General features: G+C 41.8%; 1 protein-coding gene across 4 annotated transcripts; it reads right to left on the bottom strand.

Moving 5' to 3' along the window:
* Window positions 1-1,442: 1,442 nt before the first annotated feature.
* tmem268 (transmembrane protein 268) lies at window positions 1,443-9,644 on the bottom strand. 4 transcript variants are annotated; one of them, XM_076754175.1, is made up of 10 exons: window positions 9,400-9,559; window positions 8,770-8,912; window positions 6,765-6,882; window positions 5,987-6,081; window positions 5,761-5,868; window positions 4,482-4,634; window positions 4,284-4,394; window positions 3,222-3,311; window positions 2,756-2,974; window positions 1,443-2,064 (listed from the first exon to the last, which is right to left on the bottom strand). In XM_076754175.1, exons 2-10 carry the CDS (start codon window positions 8,791-8,793, stop codon window positions 1,897-1,899), a joined length of 1,086 nt encoding a protein of 361 aa, XP_076610290.1. In that variant the 5' UTR covers window positions 8,794-8,912; window positions 9,400-9,559; the 3' UTR covers window positions 1,443-1,896. The 4 variants fall into 4 exon arrangements, with proteins under 4 accessions (XP_076610290.1, XP_076610291.1, XP_076610293.1 ...); XM_076754176.1 differs by lacking the exon at window positions 8,770-8,912 and having other exon boundaries at window positions 9,400-9,644; XM_076754178.1 differs by lacking the exons at window positions 3,222-3,311; window positions 8,770-8,912 and having other exon boundaries at window positions 9,400-9,581.
* Window positions 9,645-10,361: the final 717 nt, after the last annotated feature.

Here is a 10,361-nt window from a genome sequence, read left to right as displayed (position 1 = left end):
TACATGTTATAAGTATTGCACTCTTAATTGGACATTTTAAATTGGAGCATAATTGCAGCCTGTTTTGTTGTATGTCTTATCATATCCCTTGTTTCTCTCTCCTATTTTTGCTGTGGTTTCATGCTCTCATTATGGTTTTCCTTGAACTAAAATCCTTCAAACCTACAATAACTTTTTTTGTTTTATTGTGTTTTGTTGTTTTGGTCACTTACGGCAGGAACAAGGTGTGAGCACTGCATTGACATACCTTTCAAGCGGATCTCGTCAAACACCTGCAGTCATGGCGCAACATTATCATCCATCTTGAGTCATATATCTGCCCACCTGATGGATTAAAGTCCAATATTCACTCTATTTTAGCTCTTCTTTTGGTCTCCACCAGCTCCTGAGGGAAATATCTTCGTCATTAGCGGCTAAATGCTCCATTATGTTCACCGCCTAGTACCAACTGTATCTGACATTTGGTGATGCAGGTATTGTACAGTGACTGCGCCTGAAAATGATACAATGGGAGCAGTGAGAGTGAACCAAAACATTAAAGTTTTGGGCCAAAACAGCTAAATGATGAGCTAAAATTCACTGTAAATCTCCTTAAAGCTGAGGTGAGCTGCAGATTCAGGGGCTTCATCACTGTGAGTGAACCCCTTTCACACTGTCACACTGTTTTCACATTGCTATTTAACAAATTTTAATAAAAATATTTTATTATAACTGCTTTGAATGATAGAAGTGAAAAGGTGAAGTGTGGACCCAAACAGGCCGATGGAAAGAGAGGGACAAACTAAAGGTGGGAGCGGAGCCAGCCTGTGTGTGCAGGATCACAGATGGCCATTTAACCTCCTGAGGAGACCCAGCATCTCTGAGATCATTTAACTTGGCCTCACGCTGCACGCCTCTCTCCTCCATCACACAGTCCCCGCTTCCCCTGGGTCGGCCACGCTGGCTGTCTCGCTGTGTGTGTTTGTGTCATCCTGCAGCTCTCTCGCTGGGCTGTCATCTCAGCCTCAGCATCAGGACTGATGGGTAATGGCTGGTAATATGTAATAATGCTGGGAAATAAACCCGGCATCCTGCAAGCATGAATGCATAGATATCTAATCCACCCACACACATAAAACCAAAGGTGTGAGACCACAAAAACAAACACACACACGGTTTTGTGTTGCTGACAATTCAGACAATATATCCAGGAAACTAAAGCCAATGACTCGTGTTAAAGGTGGAGTCAGCAATTGTGGAGAAAGACTGTTGATGTTGTTTGTGTTGGGGGATTCAGCACATTAGCATGAGCCAGATTTATCATCCCTGCCCCCCTCTCCCTCCCCTCCCCCCTGTCAAATGCCCCCAGTTACTGATTGGCTGGGATTGTGTTGTGTGGTTCTTTGTTTGTTTGCCATGACTTTCCCCCACTGCCTTCAGTTAAACCACAGAGACAAATACTGTAGAATCAACTGAAAATCAATTATTATGTGTGGAAATAATTGAAACAGCAGTAACACAGGCTGCGAGTCTCACGTGTACAAGAGTACAAATGTTGTTTTACAGCAGCTGGAATAGACCTCAGTGTGTTCTCAGTGTCACAGCATTTGGCAGGGTGCAGACATTGTTGGGACCAAATGGACCAGGATCCAGGTGGTGCAAACACAGATCTGGCGTGAAAACAGCAGCAGACATAGAGTAGCCTGCAGGCTGGAGAAACAGCCTTAAAAACAGAGAAATCAAGAGTGTGAGGGTCCAAACAGGTCCTTCACTTGATCAAAATGTCCTTGAACATGTAACCTAATCCATGCTTGCTCCAACGTGTCACTTTGTCTGTTCAAGAGGATGCATGCAAAGCAAAGGTATTAAGTGTAGTCCACCAGTTCCCTGTCCCAGCTTCCTGGTTTGACAGCTCTGTTACCAAAGGATCTTCTTCTTGATGTACAGGCAGAGGCAGAAAGGGGCGGTGGTGCAGTGATTCCTCCGGGTACGTAGGCGGTAGTGTGACGGTCCTGACAGCCTCTCCGACGCCAGCAGCTTCACATATGCTGCACTGTAAGTCATCAGGAGCTGGTAGGCTATATCCTGCAAACAAGTACATTAACACTTATTAGTTAGAATAATACAGCAAAGGTAAGATCTATTGTGGTACTGAAACTACTCAAATGCAGGGGACTGAAGTTTGCTCTTTTGCACCTGTTCCTTTCCCCTCAAGAACACCAGCGTTTATATGCATCTCAAGATCACTACGTTTTTTCACTTACTTGTTTAGAATTGCTGTCAGAACTACTTAAGACGTCTTTGCATTACAAGTAGGGAATTTTTATCTGTAATCTGTAACAACAATCTGTAAATTTTGCTTTATTTGCACATTTATTTTATAGATCATTCAGTCAGTTGTGTTTTTTTATAAAGAGATGTAAGGTTGCTAATGTGACAGCTGGCGTTTCTTATAAAAAAAGTTTTCCTGATAAAGCTGCTAACTCGTGCAAAACATTTACATGCTGTTCTGTTTTTACCAACATAGATTTTAGAGAAAAAATACTCAAACATTAGCCCTTCTATATGTACATTTATCTACTTGAACATATAAACTTGGCAAGGATGCCTCAAATGTGTCTGTTCAAGAGTAAAAATATATCGAGGTTTGGATGTTGTGCAGTTGAAAAATAAGTCCACAAATCATGAAATATAAATTGTATTTTCTTTTATTCATAAACTTTTTTCAAGTGCACCAGTGCTGTGATGGAAGTCTTTCAGCATCATGTTTCTTTACCTGAGCAGGTAAGGATGCGTCAGGGACGAGGCAGTAGTTGTTGGTGACTTTGGCGCCCTCCCGCTGGCTGGATGAGGTACTGCAGCTTTCCTCCTCATTTCTCAGCAGAGGCCTCTGTTCATCTGAGCCCTGCTCCGCATCTGACTCACCGACCTCGGGGTCAACAGCCGTTACCTCGGCCACGAGGACGAGGTGAGACATTTTCTTCCTCAGCTTGTTCTGGTGAAAGTGTGACATTTACTGGATCATTTTCACTTCCTCCATGCTGCAAGAATGAAAGAAGTGTGATGCTATCCTTCAAAGGCTACACTTCTGTTTGCCTGAAGTCCAGAATTAAATATCCTCTCTGCAGCGTCTAGAATTATGTTTCCATTGATTCTGAGGGAGGACTAACATGGATGCACAAGGAAAATCGATAAAGCGGCAGGAGAACAAACAGAGCGACAGATGTACTCGACTCTCTCACCTGGGTTTCATTTGCCACAAAGCTGCGCTCCTCTAAAATTTCAGTCAGTGCCCTCAGACAGAGGGACATGTCCCAATACACAAAGTACAGCTGCAAACACACACACACACACAGAGATGAACACAGGAGCGTCAGTCGCTGCCAAAGCCAAATTATCCATTTTGTTATTCATTACTGGTATTCTAGTTTTGTCCCAGACAACCAAATCACCAGTTTTATTATAGGAGCATTTGTATTGATCACATAAAGCTCTTTACTCCCACATGATGGTGGAGATGCACTCCAGTATGAGCCAAATATGGTATTTTCAGCACATGGGAGCATTTCTTTGCAAAGTTCAAATGACTCTCTTTACTCCGTTTTCTTTGATTACTGACCTCCAACTTCTCTTATGAACCGAATCTTCCCTTTTCCTAAAAGTCTGTTTTTATTTTATGAACTGTAGCTATATGACTTTTATGTTGTCGTGAAGGTAAAATTGAGCCATTCCCTGAATTGTTGAATTGCTTTGTTTCATCTTCACAAGTCATGCTGTGCAGGTGGTTTTATCAAATACACACAACTTAATTTTACATTCTGCTGGAGATCACAAACTTTCAAAGGACACCGAACGTGTCAGGATACATTTTGGAGAAATGTCTATAAAGTGGACACTGATGTCTGGTGCAGTCATAAAGGCATATTGGATGTGAATATTTGATTACTTTCTACTGTTTTTCATTGCTGTTGTTGCTTTGTCATTGCTGTGCTGTTATGCCTGCTGATGTGGTTTTAATTGTCATCTTGCTGCATCATTAACCACATGGTTTTGTTGTATCATTCTTCTTGTTTTATTACTCTCAGTGTCATATGCTTCTCCCATTATCTTGTAGTTTTATCTTTACGTGAAGCAAAGAAACAGGACACCTGCAGTAAAATCACACACTAGCAGCTGTGTATCCATCGAACCAACATCCAACAACAGCACACATGAACAAATGCACCGGACACAGATGTTAGTACACTCCCGCCACATATGAAACTTCATATTCTCACAGTTTCAGTTGATTTTATGAGAACTACCTGCATGTGTCCTGCGCAGTTCTGCACCCAGTCGGCCACGGCCACCAGCAGCTTGTGCTTCACCATCCTCTCATTCACCTGGATCAACCGAACGTCTAAGTTCATGTTGAGCTGAAACAGAAACAGACAAGTTTGAGAATTATTTCACATTTCAGGTTTGCACTAATTGTGCTTCTTCTATCAGCAGCATCCTTTTACCTCCTTGTTACTGTGGTGGAGGATGAAGATGATGGCAGTGGTGAGGAAGATGGAGACCAGGCTGACAGAGAGGCAGAGGACCCAGTAGTCACTGACAGTGATGTAGAGGTGGAGGGTGGAGAACACGGCGCACCACACCACCACATACAGCACCTGGAGGAGGGAGAGGAGAGGTTGTAAAATATTCAGCGTCCATGTAGCATTAAAGAAATGCATTTTCACTTCGTTGCTCAGAGTAAGTTGAGAGGTTTGATATCACTCCCATGTTTGTGTGGTGAGTATGAAACTACCTCCAGCATTCAGCTAGCACATCTTAGGGTAAAGACTGAAGGAAACAGCTCGCCTGGCTCTGTCTAGGCTCACAAATATACATATCAGCATCTCTAAAGTGTACTAATTAACATGTTATATCCCTTTTGTTGAATCTGTAAGATTACAAACAACCTGCAGAGACTCGGTGTCATCACTGCAACCAGTCTGTGTTCATCAGGAAATAGTTTAAGTACCCAACCCTCCATACAACTTGTAATTTTACAAGATTTAATGAGCTTCGGATGTGCAGGTGGGCAGATTTTTTAAACCTTTGAACAGAGCCACACTAGTTGTTTCCCCCTTCTTCCAGTGTTAATTCTAAGATAAGCTAATTGCCTCCCAGCTGCAGCTGTGTAGTTACTTCAAAGCTGGTGAAAATGGCGAAAAGTTAAAAATACACATAGCTTCTAGATATTACAGGTAGAAGCTGCTAACAGTTAGCAGCAGTGCACAGTAGCGGCATTGTTCTATCTGTGATGTGACATGAGCATTTATGTCGTCTTTGAGTCCTGAAATCTGAGCGTTTATGTGAATACTGTGTCTGCAGCAGATCATACGAGCCGTCTTAAAGAGGCACATGAGATACATATCAAGATCAGTTTACTGATTATGTGGATTATAACCAGCCCATGAAAACAAATAAAATTCACTCAGGGCTGGGAAAATAACCCCAGATGATTTCATTAGGACTATCTTTTGTATGGTAAGACTAAACAAAAAGCTTGTTTTACAAACAGGGGGAATATGGTTTGAAACAAATGAGTGCTTATGAGTGGAATGACTCAAACTTGGGAATAAAAGACTGGATCTCTCAGGCCTCCTGTGAGTTTGACCATCTGTCTCTCCAAATTTTAGTACCACAGTGTTCATTTGAGGCAAACCAAGTATAAAAGCATGCGGGAGAAATAGAGGAGAAGTGGTGAGAGAGCTAAAACTAAGAGGATAAATGGTTGTTAAGAGATCATACCGGTGCCAGTATAAAATGGAAGAGAGCTGAGTTGAAAACCATGTATCTCCTGACTGAGGGAACATCCAGAGCTGCCTTCAGCGGAGCCTCCATGTCTCTGACTGGAATCTAACAGAGTAACAAGGGTAAAGATGTTAGAAGTTAGCAGTGCCACAGTCATTTGAATATGTGTGTGTGTGTGTGTGTGTGTGTGTGTGTGTGTGTATGTGTGTATGTGTGTATGGACCTGGAAGCCATCGCTTTCCAGTTTGGCTCGACACAGAGACAGATCAAAACTGGGGTTTAGCACCGAGCAGCTCGGCACTGACACAACACACTGACCTGAGATGGGGAGAGACAACAAGAAGCCACGTTTAGCTGTGCTGATATAATCCACCAACAAAAGTACACACAAAGACACCAAACATCATCAGTCCCCAGTAGTTATGTGCAAAACTAATCATCAGCTGAATCATCGTGAGTATTTAGCAGTTCGCTTGCCTCCGAGATAACATAATTATTCACCCAGTTAGTCCTGGTCAGGCCTGTGGCGATCCAGTGGAAGAGCACAGCACATCAGACAGTGTTATTTACCCTGACACAGTGGGGTCTGTCCGCCAGCAGATCTAAAATCCATCCAACCATGCCACTGCTCAAGAATTTAAGGCAATGAATAAGAAGCTGAGGCATACAATGCAACACTGCTCATACCATCAGCCCTTCTCTAACGTTGTAGAAGTACTGCTTTAGTGACACAAACTCAAAAGATTTCAGAGACAAGCATTGCAGGGCAGAGCTTTATGGACAAAAGGAGATCATGTGACTTTGGCACAAATGGATATTATCGGTACCTTTAAATATAGGAATATGTGGGTTATATATGTATAGGTGTGAACACTGGTGCTCAAGCAAACTAGTCTAGGTGAGTCCTCCTGATCGTCTCATAAACACGACGCTGAGAGTAAATGAAGAGTTTTTTGTCGTACAAATGACTAAAGAAAAACAAACCAGGATGCAGCTCTTACCATTTAACCAGTTGGGTCTGCTGTTGGCCTGTGGCTGAGCTTTTAATTGAACATCCACCTCACTCTCCTCCATCACGTGGCCGTTCTCGTCCTCCATCATCTCAGAGGTAACCGTGTCCTAAGGAAGAAACGGAGCATGAGGTAACAGCATCTGGGAGTGGCTTAAAACGCTGATAAGAGGTAGACAGCTGGTGTCTTAGTAAGAACGGAACATTTTAAAGTGGGCCTAAGTGGCACATTTTACCATTTCTAATTAAGAATTCATGAAAAACTGAAATTTCCTCTGAGCCCTAAGGTCCCGAAACATGCCTCTTAAAGATGAGATACGATAAGATAGACTTTATTTATGCCACAATGGGGGGAAATTCATGTTACAGCAGCAACAAGACAGAGTGCAAGAAGTCAACGGACAAGAAGACAAGAAAATATTGCACAATCCTAACTTTCATTTCAAGTCAGGACAAAAGAGGATCCAGTGGTTTCATGTGACAGCACTCATGCATCACTTCAGCAGTTGCATGAGAAACAACAGTCACCAAAAAAAAGGACTGCGAAACATGTCAAGACATAAAGCCTACAGGTGATAAATCTAAAAATCAGCAGTCATGTGACTTTGACTGATACAGGAAGCTGACACTTAAAACGAAGTACAAGTACACGTTTATTTATGTGAAGATGTTTCTTAACACAATGACTGCAGGCCAAGAGCCTCAGGGGTACTTCTGCAGCCACCAGGTGGTCGAAAGCTCAACTAATTAATCAATAAATTTACAAAAGCAAGTAAGAATACCAAGACTCAGCTGTAACATTAAAATCACGTTCTGCAATTTAAAGTGTGTGAAACTGGTTATTAGGAAGTGAGCAGACAGGTTGAAGCAGTTAAAACACGGACAGCTTTTTTAAATGGTTCAAGTCTCTTCTGCCAAACCCACGAAGGAGCTAACGCTAACTGTTATGACCGCAAACTCTGAGCAGCCAAAACACTGATGACTAAATTACAGAATTACATTTTTGTAATTGTGCGCATTTTTCTATAAACAAAAGTGTTAAATGAGTTTAGAATCTGTTCATATGACCATGACAAATGGTGCAGATGGGGTGTAGTTAAGCTGAACTGATGTAGGGGAACATTGGACAGAAGCAGATAAACAGCGGTTAAACATGTCACACTTAAAGAAGAAGAACGTTCACACCGGACGAGTGTAATCTCTTCAGCAGAAATGCCTTCAGATAAGCCACGGCCTTTATCTCTGAGGAACATGTTCACAGTTTATTTTAAGGCAAAAAGTCTGAAAACCTGCTGGAAACAGATCACTTCTGCTTTCAGGAGTGGTCAAAGAAAAGTATTATCAGCTGACTGTAGGCCTTTTCAAAGTATTTGTTATGCAGAAACACTCATTCTTTTCACATTTTTACTGTGGACGATACAAATATCAGGCACTTTACTCGACAAGTTAGTTTAATAGTAAAGCACTGCTTTGTGTTTTGTATGAAGAAACTTGATATAAGTGTCAAATAAAGGAATAAAAAAGTATAACACTTCTCTCTGAAATGATGTGGAGTAAAAGTTTAAAGGATCATGAAACGAAAATAGTCAAGTACAAAATTATACAGTACTTGAGTAAATGCACTTACAGTAGTAACTTTCCACCACCGGCTTTCAGGGCTTTTACTCCAAATATATAGTGATCGTGTTATTTACATGCAGAGACAATTTGTCTCTTATTGGATAGATTCAGTTTAAGAGCAGGTTTAAGTGAATGTTCATTTTTAGGAGCCTTTAGAGTTACCCAGCATCTGCACTGCCGTTACAGTCAGATGTTCAGTGCCTTGTTTTATTATACCGGTGAAGCTCAGTCTGCTAACAGCGGATAAGAAGTATTTTTAGTCATGACGCTGCATCTCAACAGGGACCCTCCGCAGCACAAAAAGCAAGAAAGAAACAGATGAAATGAAAGAGAAGCTACTTGTAGACAAAATGAGTCACTTTGCACCTCACTCTCACCTCCTGCCGGTGACGGAGCCACATTTTAGCACTGAAGTGTGAAAACGCGGTCGTGGTGCCTGTTTAACATCTTTTCCAGCCCTGTCTGTTACACACAGGCCTCCTCTCAGCCTTCATCTACGCTCTCATTTTCACTTCCTTGCCTGTAAATAAAGACAAAGACTCTGGGCCAATTTATCACTTCCTGCTCACGCTGCACCTGCTCAAGAGGTAAAAGAATGTTATTCACTCATGAACAAGCAGAAGGCCGCGTTCAAGTACCGGCAGCATCGCCGGCGTTTCATAGCGGGAGCAGCACAGTCGTCGTCTTGAGCTCATCAGTAAAAACTCAACTCACAATCTTGAAAACTGCATGTTGTCTGTCCTAATTAATTAGAATAAAGAACTTTTGAAAACTCTCTTTGGACATAAATGTAGAGAAAAGAAGCCATGTCAAATGTCCTCACGTGTAAAAATGACTTCTTGTGTATCTACCCGACATGTTTTATCCGTTGAAGCCTTGAAAACAAAACTATCATAAATGACGGACCAAGTCCATATTTCACATGATCTCTCTCTCTCTCTCTCTCTCTCTCTCACACACACACACACACACACACACACACACACACACACACACACACACCTTACCTGCATCTTCGATGAAAGTCCACCATGTCATCGAAGCTGTGACGGTCCTATTCCCTTCCCTTCCATTTGTCTCCAGAGAACATGTATAGTGGATCCCTTGAAAGCAACAAGATATGTCCCACTGTGCGTGCAGACTGTGGCGATTGTTGCTTCCACACTCAACTGTGGCTCGGCAGAGTTTCTTCTTTCTCAGTTTCTCTCTCTCTCTCTTAGCGTGTGACTCAGATCAGCTTGGCCTCATGACTGCAGGAATGTGGTTTGTGGTTCTCGGCTCTGACAGCACTAGAGAGAGTGTAAATAATGCTTGTTCGCCCATTTTATCATTAAGGAGGTCTGTTAAAACCTTATTTTGAGGTGGGAGTTTTGATGTCGTGATGGAGGAGGAGCCGGGTTGTTTTCACTGGCATTGTGCTGCAGCTTTACTGGAGCTGTCACACATTAACATTAACAAGCCCAAGAGTAATTGTGGATAAGTGGAGGTCACAAGGATGTGAACTCATATATGCGTTTCTCTTAGCCACTGGATTGAACATTAAATCTCCAGCCAGTTCATATTGAACATAGATAAATGCAGATGATGCTGTTTTAATCCAAAGGTAAACCACATAAATCGACGAGAAAGGTAAGAACAAAATACTGTAGAAAACGTGTCTTCCATTAAGAATAAAGTCAGGACATTTCTGTGTAAATCGTTTTTTTTTTTTTTTTTTTTTTTTTTTTTTTTTAGATTATTTGGCGTTTTTATTCATTTTAGTGACAGTAGAGATGTGGACAGGAGACACTGAGGAAAACAGGAAGCAACAAAGGTCCCTGGGTGGAACTGAATTGCTGTTCAGTGGAATGTATTTTAGACCACCTGGTTTAAATTCTCATTAAAGACACATTTGACTTGAATTTAAATTCAGAAAAACACTAATACTAAATGTGATTTTAACAATGGTGTTATTCTCCCAGTGAAGTGA

The sequence above is a fragment of the Chaetodon auriga genome, chromosome 17 (genome assembly GCF_051107435.1).
Source record: "Chaetodon auriga isolate fChaAug3 chromosome 17, fChaAug3.hap1, whole genome shotgun sequence".
Classification (NCBI taxonomy): Eukaryota; Metazoa; Chordata; class Actinopteri; order Chaetodontiformes; family Chaetodontidae; genus Chaetodon; species Chaetodon auriga.
The sequence above is the reverse complement of the archived record's forward strand: the minus strand, read 5'-3'. Positions and strand labels throughout refer to the sequence as shown.

Excerpts from the sequence above, each read along its gene's own strand:
- tmem268 (XM_076754175.1), bottom strand. The coding sequence starts at position 8,793 with ATGTGGCTCCGTCACCGGCAGGAG. Across the intron at positions 6,082-6,764 it reads CAGACCCAACTGGTTAAATG|GTCAGTGTGTTGTGTCAGTG; the intron begins GTAAGAGCTGCA and ends TCCCCATCTCAG. Across the intron at positions 2,065-2,755 it reads ACGCATCCTTACCTGCTCAG|GATATAGCCTACCAGCTCCT; the intron begins GTAAAGAAACAT and ends ACTTGTTTGCAG.